The sequence below is a fragment of the Pogona vitticeps genome, chromosome 3 (assembly GCF_051106095.1).
Source record: "Pogona vitticeps strain Pit_001003342236 chromosome 3, PviZW2.1, whole genome shotgun sequence".
Lineage (NCBI taxonomy): Eukaryota > Metazoa > Chordata > Lepidosauria > Squamata > Agamidae > Pogona > Pogona vitticeps.
The window spans coordinates 160,873,359-160,898,949 of record NC_135785.1 but is presented as its reverse complement, the minus strand read 5'-3'; the positions used below and the strand labels follow the sequence as shown (position 1 = coordinate 160,898,949).

The 25,591-nt window shown below is 40.5% G+C and overlaps 1 protein-coding gene across 3 annotated transcripts in view; it reads left to right on the top strand.

Annotated features, from left to right (window-relative positions):
* NALCN (sodium leak channel, non-selective) overlaps positions 1–25,591 on the top strand; it is a 276,634-nt gene that overhangs the window by 233,542 nt on the left and 17,501 nt on the right. For all 3 annotated transcript variants that reach the window (XM_072994642.2, XM_072994641.2, XM_072994639.2), the window contains 16 exons: positions 874–996; positions 2,446–2,502; positions 2,737–2,857; positions 2,960–3,091; positions 4,768–4,935; positions 8,494–8,598; positions 10,077–10,183; positions 13,956–14,076; positions 14,173–14,271; positions 15,057–15,150; positions 15,661–15,767; positions 15,957–16,031; positions 17,917–18,036; positions 21,346–21,414; positions 22,677–22,825; positions 23,335–23,428. In XM_072994642.2, coding sequence (XP_072850743.2) covers positions 874–996; positions 2,446–2,502; positions 2,737–2,857; positions 2,960–3,091; positions 4,768–4,935; positions 8,494–8,598; positions 10,077–10,183; positions 13,956–14,076; positions 14,173–14,271; positions 15,057–15,150; positions 15,661–15,767; positions 15,957–16,031; positions 17,917–18,036; positions 21,346–21,414; positions 22,677–22,825; positions 23,335–23,428 — 1,741 coding nt within the window. The remainder of the gene's footprint in view (positions 1–873; positions 997–2,445; positions 2,503–2,736; positions 2,858–2,959; positions 3,092–4,767; positions 4,936–8,493; positions 8,599–10,076; positions 10,184–13,955; positions 14,077–14,172; positions 14,272–15,056; positions 15,151–15,660; positions 15,768–15,956; positions 16,032–17,916; positions 18,037–21,345; positions 21,415–22,676; positions 22,826–23,334; positions 23,429–25,591) is intronic.

Genomic DNA, 25,591 nt, shown 5'->3' with positions numbered 1-25,591 from the left:
ACTGAAACGCATTGAAACCCCTTCAATGCGTTCCAATGGGGTCAAAACTCACCGTCCAGCAAAGATCCTCCATAGGGCAGCCATTTTCGCTGCCTGTCTTGTGAGGAATCCGTCCCAGAAAACAGCGAGGAGCCATTTTGTTTACCCAGTGGCCATTTTGAAACCACCGATCAGCTGTTTAAAAAAAGCATCATTTTGCGAAGAATCAGTTCCCAAAGCAGGGCACCGATCATCGCAAAGCGAAAAAAGCCCATTTTGACCATTGTTTTGCGATCGCAATTGTGATTGCAAAAAGATCGTCATAATGCAGTTTTGTTGTAATGCGGGGCAATTGTAAAGCAAGGCACAACTGTAATTTAAATTAATTGAAAGTGTCCTGTCCCCCTGCCCTTGTAGGTTCTGAGGCTCCCCAAAGCTCCCTTTGTCCTGGGGAATGCTTTGGGAGCCTCAGAATGGGAAAGAGGAACCTTTAATTATCCAAAATCACCACCAGATCTCCACTCCACCATCAGATTATCCACTTTCCTGGATAATTACACCATCTAGCTTCCATGGTGTATCTGTATATCAACAGGATTTTGGTCATGCATGCATGTGTGTGTGTTGTATGTGCAGTTTGCCTTTTGGAGTTAACCCTCCTAAGACATATCAAAATGTATTAGAAGAAAAAAAACATTATAACAAATTGTAATCATCAAAGTACAACCTACTTGTATGGCAGCAGCATATACTGACATTAAACAATGTGACAGAAATAAAAAAGGAGTGATAAAAACATATTCTTAGAAACAGCATTAAAGCAGCTTGAAACACAAAAAGTCTTGAGGGTCATTTATGTCTTTAATCTTAGAAGTACTTATCTCATTTTAAAAGGAAAGTCCAGGAAGAAGAATTGCGGGAAAATCATCCTTATTTTGACAAGCCACTTTTCATAGTAGGGCGTGAACACAGATTCAGAAATTTCTGTCGAGTGGTTGTACGAGCTCGCTTTAATGCGTAAGTATATGAGTACTTCCTCATAGTGTTTGTTGCTTTGTTTCATCATGTTCCTTCATCACCTTGTACGTTGAGATTTGATATCAACTTTGCCTGATCCTCACCAGCTTCATAACTGTGTCTGTCACTATCATATCACAAATTATCCCACTGAGATTTAATTTCAATAATAGCTACTAATGAAGTGGGCATAACTCACCATATGGTGACACCATGGACATGGTAAGTTCAAAGTGATTTTCAGGGGTTTCTAGGTACAGTGGTGCCTCGCTTAACGAGGATAATCCGTTCCAGTGAAATCGCTGTAGAACGAAATCCTCATTAAGCAAAATAAAAAATCCCATTGAATCACATTGAAAACCCATTCAATGCATTCCGATGGGCTGAATAACTCACCATCCAGTGAAGATCCTCCATAGGGGCGGCCATTTTCAGTGCCTGTAAAGCGAGGAATCTGTCCAAAAACACAGCGGGGAGCCATTTTACACAGTGGGCAGCCATTTTAGAGCCGCCGACCAGCTGTTTTAAAAACATCATCTAGCGAAAAATCGGTTCCCGAAGCGGGGAACCAATCGTCGGGAAGTGAATTTTGCCCGTTAAAACATCATCTTGCAATCGCAAAAGCGATCGCAAAACAGTCATCGTACAGCGGTTTCATCGTTTAATGAGGTAATCGTTAAGCGAGGCACCACTGTACTCAGAAATGGTTTACCATTCTCATGGGGTTGCTCTGGAGCTATGCAGCTTGTTCAGTGTTGATTGTTCTCCCAAAAGGCATGGTAGGTAATTGAACTCTCAAAGGATAGCTCTGCAGCCAGATACCCTCTCAGCTCTCCAGCTGGCAATGAATAGATGTGAGCTGGTTAAAAGGATTAAAGCTGGTAGTTACTACTGTTGATTAATTTCTAAACTTCAACTCACATAGACCCAGGAATTAATTGCTAATGTATATGTATCATAATAATGATACAGTGATGCCTCGCAAGATGAAATTAATTTGTTCCACAAATCGTGTTGTATTGCAAAAATTTCGTCTTGTGAAGCGCAGTACTAATGATTGTGTGATTTAAAACAAACCAAAAAAAAGGGAAAAATCGTCTTGCAAAGCACGGCCGTAGAAAAATTCATCTTGCGAGTCACCAAAAAAATCGTAAAACCCTTTTGTCTTGCATGAGGCATTTGTCTTGCAAGGCATCACTGTGTAGTGTAGTGGATAAAATGATGGACTAGGATTATGGAAACAAGGGTTCAAATCCTGCTCAGCCGTGGAAACTCACTGAGGGAATCGAACTGGTAAAATCACACCTTAAATATCTTACTTACCTTCAAAGCCCTAAAAGGGTTGCTGTGTTGGTTCCGATTGGATGGTGCACACAAACCAAACAGCATCATAACAATGTGACAAAACAGTATGAGCTGCAGAATTCTGAAGATGTCTCTCTGTTGCAGATCAAAAACAGATCCTGTTACTGGAGCAGTGAAAAATACCAAATATCATCAACTTTAGTAAGCATCACTTTTAAAAAGATTACTTGATTAATTACATTTTATGTGAATGTTTTGCTTAGGAAATGTTTATTTTCTAATACGTTGCTATAATACCATTGTTAGGAGTTTCTGAATGTTTAAGTTGTGGGTGATTTTCTACTGTGGTCTTTCTAATCTTGCAGTGCATTCAATAAATGTTTGTTGTTATCATTGGGCTCTTCCTCTATTTGAGTTTATATCATTGTTCTGCAGTGATTTGCTGGGATTGGTCACTTATCTGGACTGGGTAATGATCATTGTTACTATATGCTCCTGCATTTCAATGATGTTTGAATCCCCTTTTCGAAGAGTGATGCACGCACCTACACTTCAGGTAGCTCTATGAAACTCATGTGGTATACTAAATAGTTTTATTTTTACTTTGGTTATATAGGTTTATTGCTAAATAGTCATTGGTTTTCCTTTTGCTTTTCAGATTGCTGAATATGTTTTTGTAATATTCATGAGTATTGAACTTAATTTGAAGATTATGGCTGATGGCTTGTTTTTTACGCCAACGGCGGTCATACGAGACTTTGGTGGTGTCATGGATATATTTATATATCTAGTAAGTTGTTATTTTTAATGTATTATTCTCCAGCATGTTTGAAATTCTATTGCACTCATTTAAATTACTAAAATATATTTTGAACTTAGCTTGAGTTAATGATCTACACTAAGTGTTACAAATAATTTTGTAAAAATAGCTTTTTTTCATCTCTCATCAGTCAAAGCACTTTCAAAAGTATATACTTGGCATACAGGCATCTAGCTACCTATATACACAGAAACATTTGTCAAATTAATATACTGTAAAGGAGTATGAAATAGTTGCACTCTGTATGTTCCTTATTAGTTTATTTGCATCTCAGTGGTCTCTAGCATTCATAGACATCACACAGTTCCTGTGGTGGATCTCTGTGCTCATGTACCATCACAGCATTTTTATCTTGGTCCTAGAATTACAAAAATGGAAAAGAAAAGAAAAATCAAACTGGAGTGGCTAGAAATCCCCATTTTGCAAAATGGATGTTTTGAGGTGTCAAGAAGTGCAGAGGGCCCTTGGGGCCGATTGCTAAAGAGAATCACTACTTATGCAGGCTCCTGGGAGCTGGAGTTCATCCTTTTTTTTCCAGAAAAAGAAAAAGCTGTCCCAGGACTAAATGTCACAGCCTTAGAACTGTGCTTTGTCCACCTCTGCTCTGTAATTAAAACAAAAGTGTTAACTAAAACAAACTCATAAAACCCAGCAGAACTACCTTACAATCAAGGCAGTTTACAGTGTTTGCTAAAATATCTGCACAGATTCCCCTACTATTAGTAGGACATTGAGGTTGATGTAAGTTGAGATCATCTGGCTGATGCATGTTTTTGAGACTGACAATTGCCACTGCTGTGGTGAGCATTGCTTCTGGTTCTGTTCTTAGACTTTTTGCATTGTTCCTGGGTGTCCCTAGGGAGATGACATGGTGGCACAAGCAGAATGACACGATGCTATGGTGGTGGCACAAGCAGCAAGATAGTGGCCACCAGTACAGCAGGTCTGCAGGACTAGCCACGTTTAGAATGCCACTATGTCCTGGAATTCCATGTGAAAGATCTTGTTTTATTTTGTTTAAAAGATTTTTCAGTTACTTTTCAAGAGAATTTAGAAGTTACGTTACTTTGTGCAAGAAAATCAGGCAAAACTGAAGAAAAAATAAAGAAGACAAAATCATTGTGGCACAATAAAGGCTAACTGTTACATTTCATAACATGTTATATTTTATAACATGTAATGGTCTGTGAAAGCTTACATTAATAAATACAGTGGACCCTCGACTTACAGACGGCTCGACTTACAGACTTTTCGAGTTACAGACTTCTCTGGCTGCAAAATTTAGATTCGACTTGCAGCCGGAGAATCGACCTACAGACCAGAAAAAAACCAAAATGGAACAAAAATAGAATAAAAACTGCTAGTTGTGGGATTAATCAATTTTCAATGCATTGTAGGTCAATGGAGATTCGACCTACAGACTTTTCGACTTACAGCCATCGTTCCAATACAGATTAATTCCTCAAGTAGAGGGTCCACTGTAGCAGTTAGTCCTTAAGGTGCTATAATTTTGCCTTTTTATTTTTATTTCACTTTTGTTTGATGTACTTTTAAGTGAGGTTTCCAAAATAGCTAACCAAGGGTTAATAAAACAGAATAAAACTTCACACTCTATTCTGAGTTGTTTTTTTCCCCCTCTTTCGAAGGTAAGCTTGATATTTCTCTGCTGGATGCCACACAATGTTCCTGCTAAATCAGGAGCTCAGCTCTTAATGGTGCTTCGGTGTCTCCGGCCCCTTCGAATCTTTAAACTTGTGCCTCAGATGAGAAAGGTTGTCCGAGAGCTATTCAGTGGCTTCAAAGAAATCTTTCTAGTAAGTATAGTTTATTCTGTTTCTGTTCCAAAATTGTGACAAAAGTAGAACTGTTAGAACAGACTATTCAACAAGGACTGGTCAAATAACTTTGGTCAAATAATTAATTGGTCAAATAACTAATCTGTGAAGATTCTCAGTCATCCAGGTGAGGTTATTTGGAAGTTGAGTCATGGCAACTGGACTTCTTTTTTGTTAGGTTGAAATGTTTCGCTACTCATCCAGGTAGCTTCTTCAGTCTCAGGAGAGTTGGTAAGAGACCCTTGATATATCCTCCACACTGGTTTCATATCTCCTTAGTCTGAATAGGCTCCTTAGAAGAACAAAGGGCTGGGGGTGAGGGATTATCCCACTTCTGCAATCCTTCTCCACCCATTGCCATGGGTTGTTAACGGTCGTTAACAGTGGTCTTTCTGTGTGAGTGGTCCTGATCTCTTTGGGGACAGATGAAAGGGCACCATGATAAATAAGAGACAGATTGTGTCTAAGGCCTCCACCCCTGCTGAGTGAGGAGTTTTCTATATGCACATGTATGGCTTCCCTCACCCCTCTCTCAAACCACCTATCTTCTTGGTTCAAATTGAATACATCTTGGTCATCAAATAAGTGTCCTTTCTCCTTCAAATGAAGAGACACTGTTGATTGGGGTCCTGAGCCATTGCCCCTCCTGTGCTGGGCCATTCTCCAGTTTAGTGGCTGTTTCTTGTGAAGAAAGTCCCTGCTTTCCCCCTTTACTTTCTTTACAAGAAAGTGCTTTCCCCCTCCACTTTATTCGCAAGAAAATGGAAGGGAAAAGCAGGGATCAAACTGCATAGATCCCTTCCTCCCTCCTTGTTGTTGTTTAGTCGTTTGGTCATGTCCGACTCTTCGTGACCCCATGAACCAGAGCACGCCAGGCCCTCCTATCTTCCACTGCCTCCCAAAGTTTGGTCAAGTTCATGTTGGTTGCTTCGATGACACTATCCAACCATCTCATCCTCTGTCGTCCCCTTCTCCTCTTGCCTTCACACTTTCCTAACATCAGGGTCTTTTCCAAGGAGTCTTCTCTTCTCATGAGATGGCCAAAGTACTGGAGCCTCATCTTCAGGATCTGTCCTTCCATCCCCCCCCTCCTTACTTCCATGTATAAAACAATCCTCAATTTTTAAAGTTTTTAGAAAAAAGTATCATCTTATACACAGAAAAATACGATAAATGGCAGCAGGGGATGAAGAAGCTGTATTCTGTCTGCCAAAACAAGACCAAGAGTGGATTATGCTACTGATCATGAACTAGTGTATGAAGGAGACTTAATAGAAACACACTTGTGCTTGGCTTTTTAACGGAAGCAGCTTCTGGAAAAATGGAGAAACCCATTCTGTTCACAAGGAAGGCTTCCTATCTATTCTGCTAGATCAGAAGGAAGGCTTCCTTGTGAACAGGAGGACAGGAAACCCAGTCCTTTGGCAAGACTGGGCCAAAATTCCTTCTCTGCACCATGCACGGACACCAGGGAAACTGCAAGCAAGTATTCTGGCAACTGAACTTCTTTCTTATTATGTTGAAATGTTTCTCTACTCATCCAAGGAGCTTCTTCAGTCTGAGGAAAATTGGCAGAAGATCCCTGATATATCCTCCACTTTATCATGCTGCCCTTTCATCTGTCCCCAAAAAGATCAGGACCACACACACCAGGAGTACCACTGTTAACGACCGTTGACAGACCATGACAATGGGTGGAAAAAGACTGCAGAAGTGGGATTTTCACTTACTTGCAGTCCTTTGTCCGTCTAACAAGCCAATGTAGACCAGAGCGAAGTGAAACCAACCTGGAGGATATATCAGGGATCTCCTACCAACCCTTCTCAGTCTGAAGAAGCTACTTGGATGGGTAGTGAAACGTTGCAACCTAATAAGAAAAAAGTCCAGTTGCCATGACTCAACTTCCAGAAAATAACTTTAATATACAGTATTTCCATGGATCCTATAGGTTGCAAATTAAAATTCAATTTTTCCTTACACTTTATATCTATGTCCCAGTTAAACATTATTACTGGATCTGTAGAATTGGTAGTTTGAAAAAATTGCACATGGTGCTAATCAAATGACTTGATTATGTATTGGTAACAAGTGTGCTATATACATCTTTGAGGTAGCAGGATCACTATTGTGGGAATATTTTCTAAGCACATTGGCTGAAATCTAGTAGCAAGTCTTAACTAGAGTAGACCCATTGAATCAATAGAGATTTGTTCAGTTGATTCAGTAGGCCTACTCTACTGGATTTACTGATTGATTCCAGCCATTGTGAGCAATATTGCAAGTGTTTTTATTCTGCTAGATCAGAAGTAGTCAAGATCATGAGTCCTGGCTGTTTGCGTATTTTGGCCACCAGAGTCAGCTGTAAGTCATACTACTTAAAAAAACTATTGCCAAATAAGGATAAATCAAAACTGCTAGTAGCCAAACATCAATTCTGTTTTTGAGTTTTGAGACTTTAGGGCCTTGTGTTAATACAAATGGCTTCCCTCCCCCTCCCCCCCCCAAAAAAAAATCAGAACTGGAAATTGCCAGAAATCTGCTTCTAGTTTTGCATTTGGGTAGCAAAATGAAATGCAAAATTGCCTCTCCTGAGGACCCTAAGAAGCAGATGATGACTTTTTCACCCCCAGGACAGCAGTTGCAGGTAGTCCATAGATCCCAGAGTAGCTTTAGACGACACATGAAGCCCAACAGATGCACTCTCCCAACCCCACCCTATGCTAGGCAGTACATACAGTACATTTCTGTCATGTTTGCAGCATGCAATGCTTTTGTGCTGTCATTATGAGCACCCATATTTCCCCTCTCTCCAAGTTCTGGATAAGGAACAGGTGTGAAGAGAAGTCATTAAATTGTAAAGTAACCAGTTCCATTCTATTATTACAGGATAGGATGAAGATAAAGGAAGTGTTAAGTTCTTCTGGTAGTATTTGGAGAAATACCTATTTGGTTACTGGTGGTGCAGCAAGTTGGATTGGCTAGGCTGTTACATTGATCCTACACACCACGTAGAGAAGATAGTCTCTCTACATTAGATAGAGATCATCTGCTGGACGGGATGAGGAGCACATTTAAGAACAATGAAGTGTCTCTGCATGTAGAGACTAGCAACCACTAAGTTGCTATCATCCTCAGAACATACCAGCACTGTAAGCAGATCTTGCCATCAGTAATGTAATGGAAAGCTGCTTGTGTTGCTCATATTTATAGAAGAAATGCTATGTCATGTCCACATGCATCTGTTAAAGGATGACAGCTGCTTGTCATGCCCAATTTCCAGAAGAATCTTCCTCTTCCTTCTCTCTCTCTAGTGGCCATTTTTCAGGAGGAGGATGAGAATTATAAAAGGACACTAAGTTACATGTACAAGAAGTTACAAAGGCTGCTCTAAATTATGGGTAAGAAGAGATCCAGGCCTGTGTTTAGCTAGTGCCAACCCTCAGAAGTCTCTTAAGAGGAGGCATCGACAAAGCATTGAATCCTTAAATGCAGGGCAGCTTTAAAGATTGTTTTACTAGTTTTGATTTACTTTTGCAGGTTTCCATTCTTTTACTGACATTAATGCTTGTCTTTGCAAGCTTTGGAGTTCAGCTTTTTGCTGGGAAACTGGCTAAGTGCAATGATCCACATATCACTGCAAGGGTAAGAGCACATTTTGCTTTCTTCTGATCAGGACCAATTTCTGGAACTGGAGTGAAGAGCTTGAGACATTTGGGGACTGATACTAATCAGGGGAAGACAAAGGGAGTTTGAAGGAAAATCTTGATGCAGCTCCTTTTTACTACATTTTACTACAAGACAAATGTTTTGTGCATTTTTATTTATCTGAAATATTAATAGACCAACTTTTAGGGACAAACTATCCTAATGCACCTTGCGGCAAATATATTCACAATATAAAATCAGGGCTAGTTCAAAAGAACAAAAACATAACAAAATAATAAGAAAAACAATAAAACAAGAGTAGGCAATAATAATAACCAAAAATAGCCTTCGAGAATAATAACCAAAAATAGCATTTGAGAGTAGCAACATCGGATGGATGGATGGATGGATGGATGGATGGATAGATTAGATAGATAGATAGATAGATAGATAGATAGATAGATAGATAGATAGATAGATAGATAGATAGATAGATAGATAGATAGATAGATAGATAGATAGATAGATAGATAGATAGATAGATAGATAGATAGATAGATAGATAGATAGATAGATAGATAGATATACAACCATCTGTAGAACACACAAAGAAGATTCTCATGCAATAAAAGGACGGTGGAAACAAGCATGTTGTCAGAGGGTGGATGAATGATAAAGATTATGTATTTTTACAGGAATAGAGTTTCACAATTGTAGGACTTCAATGGAAAGGGCTCTGTCTTTGTCAATCTGGTTGGTTGTTTCTCTGACAGTTGGGCACACAAGCTCTGCTTATGAAGCTGATCTTAAAGTACTAGGCTAGACTCCTCACTGCAGACAGAGTCTAGTCTATTATTGTCTGGGAGGAATTTCCCCATGGTCTTTCCAGCATCCTTGGAGTTGCCAGGGATTGAGCTATGGATCTTTGAGGTACAGAACATGTGGACCAAGATAGAGCTATCTGGGTCCTACAAATAGTTTACTAATGGGCATCTAAAGAGAGCTTTGTAAGACATTATACGTGATACAAGACAGACTTGTATTACAATAGTGAACCAGAACTGCATCTACCAGTATTAAGGTCTTAGATTAGAGACTTTTATCCATAGCAAGAGTCTATGCAATGTCCATGTATGTGATTATTGAACAGATGGGTGGTGCTGAAGAAAAGTGGGATTACCTGCACATCTTCAAGAAGGAATTGTTACCCATGAGGAGCATATGCAGTCAATGAAGCACTACTGGCTGTAATATGTGCACTTATTACAAGGTGTACTTACTGTAAATACTACCCTTTTCCACACATACATCATCTTCTGTGCAAGAGATGATAGTTAATTAAGGCATTGACTGCTTAAATTATGCATGATGCTTACATTCATTTTATAATGTTTGTTGTTTTATGGTGTTTCTGCATGGTACTTTTTTCATATGCAAAATACTATTTTACTGTAATTATTATATCTTTCTGGTAGGAAGACTGCCATGGTATATTCCGAATAAACGTCAGTGTTTCCAAAAATCTAAATTTAAAACTAAGACCTGGTGAGAAAAAGCCTGGATTTTGGGTACCTCGAGTCTGGTGAGTTGTATATTCCTGGCCTGTACCTTTCTTCAGTGAGCAATGTAGGATGTGTGGTGAACTTTATAACACTAGGCTATTAGATGGTTAATTTGCACAATGGAAAACAATGACAGCTGGCTTTTGTATGTTTCTTGCTAAATAGAAATGGGCAACAGGAGCAATTATAACACAGAATACAGTGGGGTCTTGACTTGAGAACTTAATCCGTATTGGAAGGCGGTTCTCAAGTCAAAAGGTTCTCAGGTCAAATCTGCATTTCCCATAGGAATGCATTGAAAACCATTTGATCCGTATCTGCTCTTTTACGTCCATAGAAACTAATGGGAAGCTGCTATTCTGCCTTCGACCACTAGAGGGGGATATTTTGTTTCTTTTTTTTCTTAGGTCAAGAAAGGTTCAGGGAAGGCAGGGAAAATACAGTCCAGGCAGTACCAGGCAGTCTGAAGACTCCCAATCCACTCTCTAAACTCTGGGAGGAGTGAGAAAGCAGACAGGCACCCTTTTCACTGGCCAACAGTTAACTGAAAGTTCAAATTTTGCTCTTTCCCTGCCTCCCACGTGGTTTTTTTTCAGTTCTTAACTCAAATCTAAGTATGTAAGTCAAGTCAATATTTTCCTATGAGAGCGGTTCTTAAGTCAAAATGTTCTTAACTCGAGCCGTTCTTAAGTCAAGACCCCACTGTATATTGTACAGTTTGTGGCTCACCGGACCAGTACATCAGTTAGGTATGGTAATCTCCCAGGGGCCTATTACAATAGGAGCATCAGAAGCTACCTTACATTAAGTGAGCTCTGTGGTCCACCCAGTGCACTGTTGTAATACTGATTGAAAGGTCCTGTCCGACATGCCAGGCAGATGTTTTCCTCAGCCCTACCTGAAGATACTGGGGGCTGAAGGTGTCCATCATTCAGCACACATGCTCTGCTGTGCACCTGTGCTCTCTCCTGCTTCTGCTGCCTGCTGTGTATAGGAAAGGAGATGGGGAAATGCACGTGAACAATCTGTGCAATCACTGATACGTGTGTGAATGTTACTGCAAATCACTTTAAATTACATATTTTCACTTTTGTCTCCTTCATCCTCTGAGGAGGTTTGGTAGCTTACATGGCTTCTTCCCCTATCTTCCTATTTGTAGCTTCACAATTAGCCTGTGAGGCTACATTAAGCTTATGCACAGTGGTGAGGATTACTCACTGTGATATGTATCTGAGACACAATTTGAATCTGGATGTACTCAAAGCCCAACAATCGATCATTAAGCTATACTAAGATTTCGAGATGAACATGAGTCCTAAATATGTTTCTTTTTTAAAAAAGTAGTTACTGCTGAAGTCATACTGGTGTGCTCCCCAGTCATTCAAAGACAGGGAGGCAGACAGATTTATTTGCAGATGACAGGCAGATTGGGTTAGATCCGAACTGAGTCATGCTTAGAGTAGATCTGCTGAAATTCATGAAGCAATTTAATCATGATGAGTCTTATTGATTGTAGTGGGTATACAATTTTTATGACTGAACCAGAATCCAGTCAGCTGATTAACCTTAACTGGCATTTGCAAGCAGCATGTTGACTGACTGAGACTAGTTTGAGCACAGAGAAGTCAGCTATGAGAGTTTCTTTACACCAAAGATGATGAACTTCTGGTCTTTTTGATATTTTGGACATCAACTCCAGAAGCCCCAGCCATCATGGCCAGTCATAACAGATTGTGAGAAGAATAGTCTCCACACACCTCTAGAGTATGTAGCACAATGCATGACCCATTTTGAGTCCAGTTCTGACATTTTGCTTGGCATAAGGTACCTTGTCTGGATGGGGAGGGAGAACTGCTGCTAAGTAAATGACCTCATGTGTTAGTTGAGTGTTTACACATGTGTGGTATGTATGATTCTTCTACCTCTTTGAGGAGGAGGAGGGCTAAGCAGTTTTCTCCTTAGCTATTTTTCTTCTCTCTGATGGGAAAAGACACATGAGTGCTTTTGTTCACAGATACACAAATCCTGAATTGGATACCTTGGTGTTTTTTTTCATTTTTGTTTTTAATCCTTGTATTCCACTCCTGTACATGAACATGCCTAACTCAGCCTTGATATAATTTGTCTGACAGAACTTCTCCAGGTACTTCTGGACTAGCTCTGTAATTCTTTTGCCAGGTATCCTTCTGAGGTGTTTATATTAGTCCTAAATCAAGTTGCCAGCAACACATCTGGACACACTGTTAATAATATTGCACCAGGAGCAGTGGTGCTGGCCTGTTAATTAGGAGCAACAGTGTTTTAAGATCCATGCCTAGAATAACTGAATACCTGTAGCTAAGGGATGATGAAGTGATCTGAAGCGGAGAAAGCAATTTTCAAGGCTTTAAAAACTGATAGAGAAACCAGACATATTTCTTCTGCCTTGTCACTTAGGGTATGTTTTCTTGTATGTTGTGGAACAGTACTATTAAACACACACACACACACACACACACACACACACACACGCACGCACGCACGCACGCACGCACGCACACACACACACACACACACACACACACACACACACACACACACACACACACCTTTTTAAGAGAAATGTTCCAAGGAAAGTTATGGAACCTGCTCATTTGATTTTATAGGATTAATTGATTGATTGAATCTATAGCTTGTTATTCTTCTAGAAAGTTCAAAGTAAGTGGGTGCAAAGTGATTTAGAGTGTTAGGTGATCCATGTTCAAGTCCACACTAGCTGAAGACTTTCACTTGGTGTTCTTGGGACAGTCACTCTCTCTTAGCTTGACCTACCAGACAGAATAGTTGCATAGATAAAGTGAGGAGGAGAGCCACATGAACTGCCTTGAGCTCATTTGAGGAAGGGCCTTAAATTGTACACATCAGATGCCTACCCTAAGAAGTGCTAGAGTGTCAGATGTTTCCACATTATTTGCCATCAGATACATCACTGTAGAGCAAAGGAGTGTTAGAACACAAGATCTAGGGTACAATACATTGATATATGAAGCAACCTTATAATGAGTAAACCATGACTCTGTTTAATCCAAGACTCTGAGTTCCTCAAAGTTCCTCAAAGTCTCAGGCAGATTTACAAACCTTTGCTTCCTGGGATCCTTTTAACTGAAAGGGAATGAATCTGAAATAGTCTGAATATAATATATAATATAGAGAGGCAGGTTCAATGTCCATTACAATGAAACATTTGGAAAATCCACTCATTAATTTTGATTACACTTTATAAGAGAGCTAAAAGCTGGTCTCCTTCAGTAAGCAGTTAATAAATGTATTAACTGTACCTTATTTTGGAAAGCTGATGTTCTCCAGCTTTGTCCTCAGGCCTCTGTGCAGTGAAGATTGTAACATGAACCACATATTGATGTATTAAGCATCACATTATGATATATAAAATGCAAGACTGGCAATCCATATCATTTAATCTTCTGGGGCCTTTATAACCCAATCCTAAACATATATATTCAAAGGTAAGTCCCATTGAGCCTTACTCCCAGGCAAGTGTGTGTAGGATAGAAGTCTTCTTTTTCAGATGTTCAGCAGTCTTATCCTTGTCTTCTGTCTTATAATTAGATAAATAAGAGAAAGAATCAGAGAGAAGAATGATATCCTTTTCTATGTTTTCCTGTATTGCTGAGTAAGAGAAAGAGAACATTTGAAGATTAACTACTCACTGAAGTTATGCAAAGATCGGTCAATATTTTTTAAGACAAGTAAGGTCCTCCACAATATTTATTTTGTCCCTCTGCTATATCGCAGGGCCAATCCTCGAAATTTTAACTTCGACAATGTTGGAAATGCAATGCTGGCATTATTTGAAGTCCTTTCATTAAAGGGATGGGTGGAAGTCAGAGACGTTATCATTCACCGTGTGGGACCAGTAAGTATAACCCTCTATTATTGGTAGGCTTTTAGTTCCACCTTTCATATCAAATTGGTCCTGATTTTTTTTAAAAAAAAAACTTTATTTATACAGATCCATGGCATCTACATCCATGTTTTTGTATTCCTGGGCTGCATGATTGGACTGACCCTTTTTGTTGGAGTTGTCATTGCTAATTTCAATGAAAATAAGGTAACAGCAAAAGATTTCTGTTTCTCATACAATTGTTTTTACATTATGTTGCCTGGTTTAAGTGTTGTACTCTAATATCAGATAATATACAAATGCAACATAAGATTGTGGTTGTGGAGATGGCCAGGAATTTTTTTCCCCCATCTTTAAGAAAATGCCTGGAATGTAGTGCACATTTCAATATAGGGTATTCAGTGTGATCACTTTTTTTCCAAATGAATCTGTTCCTCGCTACAATCTTTGATTGACCACTTTGAGGTGTGATCAAAGGCACCTGCTGCTACCAACTGGTAGCAGCAGGGCCTGAAGAGACGTCAGTCAATCTTGCTGACCATTTGCCCCCTTGCCTGAAACAGCCTGCCCAGACCACAGGCTGTGAGTGATACTGTAAGTATCTGCTTTGCTTCTTAACATTTTGAGTTAGGATGGCTGTAGCTTTCAAGATCTGGAATTTTGTCATCTGATAATGTGCAAGCACATTTCCATTTCCTGTGGAAGCCTGTACACATAGAGGACAACATATATTGGCTTTCTCTTCTGACACACTTGCTGTCAATACACAGATATTGACAGGGGCAATGAACTACTCAATTTAAGATCAAGTTTGACCTCACAACCGTTTCCTTCTTTTGGGAAATAGTGTAAGAACATCTAGGCCAAACCAAGTTTTGTTGGCTAGAGAGATGATAGATAGTATATGTTTTCCCACACCAGTCTCTTTTATGTGAAGTGCTCTCTGTGTGTTCAGTTCAGTCAATCACTTCTTGTTGCTGTTGCTCATTTAGGGAACAGCTTTGCTGACTGTTGATCAAAGGCGATGGGAAGATCTAAAGAGCCGATTAAAGATAGCCCAACCCCTTCATCTCCCACCTCGCCCAGGTAATAAAGCCATTTCACATCAGTTCACATTGAATGATAACATTAATAATTTTGCAAGAAGCTAGGATTCACATTCAAGGATCTGAATCGTACTGAGATGTTCTGCACACATAAGGGCTTTCACAGACACATTTGCTGCTCCTTGGGGGGGTTACCTGTTGTGCAACCTGTCATCCAAGAAATCATAGGAGAAGTCTTGGAGAGACTGAAAAAACAACTCGAATCCTTTGTGCCGATAGTCCTTACACAATTGCATTATCCAACAGTATTCTGGCCAGATTATTTCAACGTGGCCACTAGGAGATTGTAAATGTTAATGCAAAGGTAGGCAACAGTGTAACTCATTCCCCAACAATTTTGATATCAACTCCAAGCATTTAAGATTTAACATTGTCATAACATATTTTCTAAGGTGTGGCTGAAATCTAGAAACGGTTTTGGAAAATAAAAGGAGAAAGAAATTATACGTTTAATTAAATCATTTGCATTTAACTGCTTTTCCCCCCCCAGATAACGATGGATTCCGAGCCAGGATGTATGATATAACACAGCACCCATTTTTCAAGAGAACCATCGCTGTTCTTGTTCTGGCCCAGTCTGTGTTGTTATCTGTTAAGGTATTGTGACTGCTTTGGTGATTAACAGATTATATAGACAGAATAAAATGTGATGCAGCTTTTGGTAGAGACCATTGTTTCTATAGAATTAGCAAGAATCAATATAAAACTTTAAACAAAACAAAAAGAAACACAACTTTCTTTATAAAACTGAAGGTTTTATAAAACTTGTTTCTTCTTTTACGTAAGTGGGATGATCAAGACCCAGTGACTGGTCCTTTAGCTGCAATGTCTGTTGTCTTCACCTTCATTTTTGTTCTTGAGGTAAGAGTATAGATTTAATAACTTTTCTAAGACCAGATAATTTGTGTGTTTCACATCTTTTACAGATTTGTAAATGTCAGTGTGAGAAAATTCTGCTTTGTTATAAAGACGATCAAAAAGAAAGTGATAAATACTTATCCAAGACAGCGTAGGCTTTTTCTGCCTGGAATCGGGGATTATTGTGATATTAATCAGAAGAAAATAAAATAAAATGAGAAGTATTGTGGTATCATTAAGACCCAAGACATGACTGAAGAAAACGGTTATAATCCCCAAAAAGCTCACACTGAAATAAATTTGCTGGTCTTAAGGTACTGCAATACTTGTTTTTCCTTTTGCTGAAACAGAATGACATAGCTGTCTCTCTGAACATTTCTTGACAGAATGCTTAAAACAGTTTATATACACCAGTCAGATCATCTTGATGTTCACATAAGATTTGCATGACTTTCTATAGCAAATTCCAACTAATAGACATAGTTCCAGGGTGCATTCTGCTCTCAAACATCAACAGAATTTCCAACCTCCAGTACAATTCTGGGATTCTTCTCAGTGATACTTGCAGTATCCTCTTCCAGAACTACAGTGTCCTTGTTGAGTTCCTAGCAAAGCCAAAATTTGAACTGGGAATTTACTGGTTTGCAACTCTTATCTCTGATGACCAATATCCAACAAGGCACAATCCTTAAAACCCTAGAACCTTTGTCTCCATGTTGCATATTTATCTAAATGACATATGTGAAAAACTGCTATAAAGCATGTGAGAGAGATTGTTGTGGGGTTACAATTAGCAGCTTTAGAGAAGATTATTTGGGCTGGGGCCAAGGGGACATGGGCAAGGGAATTTCAGGTGCTTTAAGTATGGAGGCAACTTGTTAGGACTGCTGTGTCACCCTGTGCCCTGTGCCACACCAAGTTTATGAAAGTGGAGAATGACTGTTTCCAGGACTGAAGTAATCAAAACAGCACAATGAGCAGCATAGTGAGAAGTTCTCCCTGTTTCTTTGGTAGACTCTGTTCTTCATGCTACTGTGAAGTCTTGTTGGTGAAAAAAAACACTAAATTAAAGGGATTCCTCTACTGCATTAATAATTTTAATTATTATTAAATAAACTAGTATGACTCTTATCAGATTAAAAATAAATATTGTTTGCTGCCCCAATCCAAAGGTGACCTGAGAGAGGGGGAATGATACAATATCTGCCATTTAAGTACAGTGGTGCCTCGCTTTACGAGCGCTCCGTTTGACGACAAAATCGCATTATGTTGAAGATTTTGCAATCACAAAAGCAATCGCAAAACGATGTTCCCTATGGGGGAATTTCGCTTTGCGATGATCGGTTCCCTGCTTTGGGAACCAAACATCGCAAAGCGACAGTTTTCGACCAACAGTTTCAAAATGGCCGCCGGGTGAAAAACATGCCTGCCCACTGTTTTCTGGCACGGATTCCTCACTGCACGGGCAAGCAAAAATGGCAGCGCTATGGAGAATCTTCGCTGGACGGTGAGTTTTAAGCCCAGAGGAACGCCTTAATTGGGTTTTAATGCTTTTCTATGGGCTTTTTAAAATCTCATGACAACGTTTTCGTTCGACAGCGATTTTTGCGGAACGAATTAACGTTGTCATGTGAGGCACCACTGTATTCCTCAATGATGAATACTGAAGTGGTAAATATGTTAACATTCTCCCTTATGTCAACTTTGCTTTTGGAAATCATTCAGAATTTATTTATGAATCTGATAAGATCCACATTGATGGTTGATTTCCCAATCATTCCCAGTCTGAATGCTACTGGAACTTGGATGGGGAGAAGGAGTATGATATTAATGTAGTAAGGAACATAATTCACAGTGAAGTTACAACATATATATTCACTTTCTCCAGGTCACCATGAAAATTATTGCCATGTCACCTGCAGGATTCTGGCAAAGCAGAAGAAATCGTTATGATCTTTTGGTGACATCCTTGGGCGTCATATGGGTGATACTCCATTTTGCCATCACTGTAAGTTCATTTTTAAGCTTTCTTTCTTTCTTTCTTTGAAATCCTGTTGGCAGAGCTGCATTGCACAACTTGGATGACATCATGAGCCATAGCTGTTTCAGGCTTCCTAATTTCCCCATTCCAGGTTCCATAGATCCCAAGGGATCCCTTTCATCTTGGAAAAAACTTCAGGAGATGCAGAACAGGGTATGGAATGATTTAAAGCCCACCAATGGTGGAACCAGGATGAGCAGTGACAAATTGGGGGCCTTAAAGGTTCCCAAAGGCTTCCCAGGACAAAAGGGATCCCTAGGAATGCCCAGAACCAAGAGAGACTAGAAAGTTGTTAACTGCCCCAAAATGTCCAGAGAACATAACCAATTGCATTATCCTAGTTGCACAGTATAAGTTGTGTAACAGGATTTCAGGCTCTGTGTTATCAGAACAAGTGAAATAGGAAGCCACAACATGGAGGCATCTCATTTGTATAAAATGGTTCACCAATTATTCTGGGTGATTTGCATCATGGCAACAGAACTGCAAACAAAGTAGTGTTGCATTGATGTGATAAAAACTGCCGCTATCATTTTTCTGCACCATGGGCTGGACAAAATAACTGCACAAGAAAACAGAAGACTGTTAATGGCTATTAGCCATTTCATCTTGATGAGACCTGCAAATTCAAAAGTAATGTTCCACTAAATAGACTATTGCAGCAAGTCTCTTGGAACAATTACTTTTCTGAAGCACAGTCCCCCAGAATCCCCCAAGCTTTTGATTTTGTAGTTCAAACAAAATACAAATTTTGTCTTATTTGCAAGGCAAAATTGGAAATTTTGCAATTTTGACCCTTGCCTGGCCTGGCTAATCAAAGCAGCCAGACCTACAACAACTGAATGGGCCACAGCAATCATTAATGGGTCTCTCTGGGATGGCAAGGTTCCCCTTGCCCTCAAGGAGACACTCATTAGGCCCATAAGGAAGAAACCAAGTTTGGCAGTGGACAACATTGGCAATTATACGTAGGCCCATCGTCAATGTTTCTTTCCTTAGCAAAGTGGTATAGAGGGTTATGGCTGACCAGCTCCAGGCTCTTTTGGATGAAACCAATGCCCTGGATCTGTTCCAGTCGGGGTTCAGGCTGCACCATGGCACGAAAATGGCATTGGTCACCCTGTTTGATGACCTGTTGAGAGAGGCCGACGGACAAAGCATCTCTCCTGGCCCTCCTCAATAACTCAGCCGCCTTGATACCGTTGACCATGGTATCCTGCTGGGGAGGCTCTCCGAGCTGGGAATCGGTGGTCTGGCACTTGCCTGGCTCCGATCCTTCTTGGAGGACTGTCCTCAGAGAGTACAGCTTGGGGAGAGTGTTTTTGTTGCTCACCCCCCCAGTTTCCCTAGTTTTTCCCTCAAGCCCAGGTCGACCTTTGGACACGACTTGCTTATTTCTCCTTTCACCCACTGCCACCAGTGGATCTTTATCCACACTGTACCAATAATGTTGCATAGACACGTGTTGTCAAATATAACTGATTATTTATTATTTGGTTGGTGAATCACACAAGTAGGTTCATATATGTTTTATTACGTTGCACTCATTAAACTTGGATATTAAACACATTTCTTTATTTGTATTACTTCACATCAATCACTGGAATAAGATCTGATGACTGTTTATCTATTGTATTAAACGTCTATCCTTTAACTATTCTTTAACACATCAACCAACTGCACGAACTTTCCAATCTGTCTCATAAATCTTCAAAACCTCCTCTCTCAGTCTCCATCTGTCTCTCTAAATGTCCTTTTGACTCCGCCCTCCTGTCCTCTCATAGGCTCCAGCTCTAGAGCTTCAAATGATGGACAGATGGGACATGGGCATTCCGCCACAACCATCAACCATGGTATCCTGCTGGGGAGGCTCTCCGAGCTGGGAATCGGTGGTCTGGCACTTGCCCGGCTCTGATCCTTCTTGGAGGACCATCCTCAGAGAGTACAGCTTGGGGAGAGTGTTTCGGCCCTTTGGAGCCTCAATTGTGGGGTTCCGCAGGACTCGATTATCTCTCCAATGCTGTTAATATCTACATGAGGCCGCTGGGGGGGGTCATCGGGGGTGTGGGGCGTTGTGCCATCAGTATGCTGATGACACCCAGCTTTACATCTCCTTTTCTCCAACCACAGTGGATGCCGTTCCGTCCCTGGAGGCTGTAGTGCAATGGATGCAGGAGAATGGACTGAGGTTGAACCCGGACAAGACTGAGGTTCTGAGCATGGGTGGCCCCTCCATTGGTGGTTTAGGAAACTCCCTCTATTTTGGGGGAGTGACTCTCACCATGAAGAGTGAGGTTCACAGCTTGGGGGGTCCATCTGGATCCGGCGCTCACCATGGAAACCCAGGTGGCGTCAGTGGTCCACTCTGCCTATTTCCATCTGTGGCGGATTGCCCAGCTGCGTCCCTATCTTGATGTTGGGGCGCTCACCACTTTGGTGCATGCACTTGTAATCTCGAGATTAGACTACTGCAATGCACTCTACGTGGGGCTACCTTTGAGATTGATGTGGAAGCTTCAAATGGTGCAGAATGCAGCGACCAGACTTCTCAGTGAGACGAGAAAATATCAGCATATCCCCCCTCCCACTCTGGCTGCCTTGCATTGGCCACCCGTTCATTTTTGCATTGATTTCAAAGTATTAATGATGACATATAAAGCCCTAAACCATTTAGGACCTCGATATCTAGCATAACACCTCCTCCCACCTAGATCTACTCGAATCACTCGTTCTAGCCAGGAAGAGCAGCTGAGGGGCCTAACGCCGAGGGAGGCTCAGAGAGAAAGAAGAAGGAACCAGGCCTTCTCAACAGTGGCCCCTCATCTTTGGAAAAGTCTGCCCTCAGAGATCTGTCTGGCTCCCTCGCTGGGTGTTTTTAAGAGCCAGCTTAAGACCTGGCTCTGGCTTTCCCTCCTGTCATCACTTGATTATTTTTATTTTTTCTCCATCTTGAACCATATTACTATTGTTGCTTGTTATTTTATTATACTGTTTTTATTCTATTTTTATTGTTAGCTGCCCAGAGTAGACTTGTGTCTAGATGGGCAGGTTATAAATTTAATTAATTAATTAATTAATTAAGCACCTGCCTCCAGATTTTATCACCTGATCATTTGCCATCCTTATGTTCTTAAACAACTGTAAACTTGTAAGAATGAAACTATAAAATGAAATAGTAATTCTTTTTACATCTAAAGGTACTGCTGAAGTGCAGTTAATGAGTTACTAGTTCAAAAGCAAGACTGAGCAAAAACAACTCTTGTGTTTTGATTTTAGAATGCCTACACATATATGATGGGAGCGTGTGTAATCGTTTTCAGGTTCTTCTCAATCTGCGGAAAGCATGTGAGTGGATCTTCTGGTTTCCTCCACTTTTTATAGTGGTTACCCATCAGGTGAACATGGTATGCATGTTTGTTCTGTTGCATTTAATTTTCTGTTACAGTAAATTCAAAGTCCTGAAAAACAGGGAGATAAACTTCAACCTGAATAGAAAGCTAGTCTGAATAATTATTTTGCCAAAGTGAAAATCTAGAACATTGTTTTAAAGTTACTCTGGAATTAACCTAAAGAAGGTTTTTGTAACAGCAACAAAATAGAAAATCAATCCAAAATAAAGATACGTCTTTAAATTAAAATTAGACTTCAGCAGAATTAATTGTTAATACTCAGAACCAACATGTAAAAAGATTTTTAAAATGTTGGGTTGTCTAGCAGTCTGTCTTCTTCATGAGCTGGAGAAAGGGTAGTATATTAATGGCCTGCAGCTGACTTCTTAGATGGTACCTCACAGTGGATCCATTCACATTTTCCCCACTATATAGCCTCACCCAGAGTCTGCTTTCAGAGTTTAAGGCAGATATGGTTTGCTGTCTTGAAATCATCTGTCATACATGTATATGACAAACAGGCCAAATGTCAATTAGCTAGAAGAGTTGGTACACACTCACACCATGACTTCCTCAAGGGAATGCTTGTGATGAAATTTTGTCACATCGCTCTCTGATTACAGTTTTCTGCAGTGATTCAGCACTACAGTTTCTGTGTTTAGGCCAAGGGGGACACTTCCTGAGAACTGTGCTGATGGACTTGGTTTCATAGACTGTGCTCTGATAACTTAGCTTGCTACTCTCCCATGTATATGACTACACAGAACTTATAAAGAAAGAGAGCAGGTTACTTACTTATAACTGTGGCACTTTAAGTGATGCAGTCATGTAAGTCGCTCTCCTTCCCAGCTGTATGTGCTAGTACTCCTGCTGTCACTTGCACACAATACCTAAGGAACTAAGCAGGACAGTATGCACAGGGAGTGAAGGTAGGAAGCTCACCAAAATAGTAGCCTGACTCTAGAGATACTCGACATAGGCACAAAACCCATAGGTGCGACTGCACAGATGATGATTCAGGGCAAGGAAATGAATTTTGCATCTTTTCAATCCTGGAAAAAAACAAGAACCAGTAGAGGCTAGGTACTGAATGTCACATATTACTGGGACTTACTGGACAATCTGCTGGCTTCACATCCCTTCTCAGTTACATGGCTATTTTGCCCACGTCTGTTATATCAAACTCTATTCTCCATTCCCTTTCTTTTATCTTTCCAGGTGACTCTGAAGATGCTGCTGCTGACAGTGGTTGTCAGCATGTATAAGAGCTTTTTCATCATAGTAGGAATGTTCCTGCTGTTGCTTTGCTATGCTTTTGCTGGAGTGGTTCTGTTTGGCACTGTGAAATATGGGGAGAACATTAATAGGTACAACTTTTTAAAAAAATAAAATTCCACCAGAAATTAATGAATCTGCGGTATTATTGTTTTAAAGATAGATTATCCCTTGCATTATTGAGATCCTCAGGAAATTGGAGTGGCAAGAAATTCATGATGTTGGAACCATCATCCTGTGGGAAGCATCAGAATCTATATTAGTGCATTATAGTTGAGGGCAGACAAAATACACATTTTACTACTATCAAAATATGATCGCAATATATGTAGCAGTATATGTACCTCACACTGTTTGATAGAAATGACTTGCAGGCCAGAGAGAGAAACAGATAGATCACTTCACAAAAGGCATAATCTTTCCTCTCTCACAATAGTCAGCATACTATTAGTTAGAGTTGGTCAGGAGCTAGAACTGGTCAGAGTAGTTGGGGCTCATGGGGAGAAGGAAGAGTTTTCATTGCTTTGACTTTTTTGTCCTAATTTGTCCTCGTGGAACACCGAACTCATTTTTTTAAATGTGTGTATTTATTTTAAAACAGGCATGCCAATTTTTCCTCAGCTGGTAAAGCCATTACTGTACTCTTCAGAATAGTCACTGGAGAAGACTGGAACAAGATCATGCATGACTGCATGGTAAATGGAACACAATTATAAAACAGAGATAAACACTGAGGTTACTCAACATCTGACATCTTACATATGCTTTAACCATCCTGTGCTTTTAACAAAACAACCATGGGGGGGGGGGAATTACTGCCATCCTTCATGCAAATCTTCCTTGTTCTTTCTATTATAGCAGGGATGGGCAACTTATGTCCCTCCAGGTTTTGCTGGCCTAAACCTCCAATCAATCCGAAGCATGGCATAGCTAGTGGTGAGAGATCATGGGAGTTCCACATCTGGAAAGCCACAAGTTGCCCACCTTTGTGTTACAGGAATGAAGGCTTAAGAAGTTAAGCTCAGAGAAATATGTCAGCAAATGTGCCTTTGCCAGTTTAAATAAGCTGTGATTCATAATAATTGCTTCACAGAGAGAGAGAGAGAGAGAGAGAGAGAGAGAGAGAGCATGAGATGGAGACAACATTATGTCTTCTGGAATATTGATTAAGATTAGGTGTCCTTCAGTCTCGAGAGGCTATGGTAACGTGCTCTGTATGGAGGACTTGGAACAGTGTGTAGTGTGGCTGAGAAGGCCAGTTTGAGAGTGACAATCCCTTCTACACTGAAGACAAATACAATCTGTCCCCTGTCCAGCTCCCTGATTTTGCTGCTTTTGTGACTGCCTCTTTGCCTTGGCCTGTTGTACAAGGATCTCTTTAAATTGGGAGAGGCTGTGATGCACCACCTGCCTCCAGGCTGAATGCTCAAATGTCAGGGTTAGCCATCTGTTGAGGTCCATTCCTAAGACCTTCAGGTCCCACTTGCAGATATCCTTGTATCGCAGCTGTGGTCCCTTCTGGGGCTATTTCCCTGCACTTATTCTCCATACAGGAGATATTTTGGAATATATCCTTAGGCGAAAATCAGATACAAAGGTACTACAGTTGTGTTCAAAATTATTCAGCCCCCAATGCTGTAAAGGGGTTTAGGGACTATAGTGTACATTTGGAATTGTATTCAGAATCAAATCCTACAAGGACGTTTTAAAGAACCAAATGCAACTAAAATAACATCAATTGTTTATGTAATACAGTAGTAAATGTTTCTTTTGTGGTTTCTTCATTGCCACAATTATTCAACCCCTTAAAGACTACCACTCTGAAGAAGAGAGGTTCATTCAGGTGTTTTCGATCAGGTATTGAAAACACCTGTGGATGTCACCGAGCACCAATCAAGCATAATAAGCACCAATTAGGCAGCTTTAAAATGACTGTGATACTCAGCTCCTTCTAGACATTTACTGGTGTGGTTACAAACATGGTGAAGTCAAGAGAATGGTCCAGGAAGACAAGAGAAGAGGTGATTTGTCTTCACAGGAAGGGCAATGGCTATAAGAAGATTGCAAAGAAGTTAAACATACCAAGAGACACCATAGGAAGCATCATTCGCAAATTCAAGGCAAAGGGCACTGTTGAAATGCTACCTGGTCGTGGAAGAAAGAAGATGCTGACTTCGACTGCTGTGCGCTACCTAAAGCGTAGAGTGGTGAAAAGTCCCCGTGTGACTGCTGAGGAACTGAAAAAAGATTTGTCAGATGTGGGTATAGAAGTTTCAGCTCAGACAATAAGGCGCACACTGCGTAATGAAGGTCTCCATGCCAGAACCCCCAGGCGCACCCCCTTGCTGTCTCCCAAGAATAAGAAGAGTCGACTGCAGTATGCCAAAAGTCATGTGGGCAAACCACAAAAGTTGTGGGATAGTGTTCTGTGGACTGATGAAACAAAATTAGAACTGTTTGGGCCCATGGATCAACGCTATGTTTGGAGGAGGAAGAACAAGGCATATGACGAAAAGAACACCTTGCCTACTGCGAAGCATGGCGGAGGGTCAATAATGCTTTGGGGCTGTTTTGCTTCTGCAGGTACAGGGAAGCTTCAGCGTGTACAAGGTACCATGAATTCTCTTCAGTACCAGGAGATATTGGATGAAAATGTGATGCAGTCCGTCACACACCTGAGGCTGGGAGACGTTGGACCTTTCAACAGGACAATGATCCCAAGCATACCTCCAAGTCCACTAGAGCATGGTTGCAGAGGAAAGGCTGGAACATTTTGGAGTGGCCATCACAGTCACCAGACTTAAATCCAATTGAGAACCTCTGGTGGGACTTAAAGAAAGCAGTTGCAGTGCGCAAGC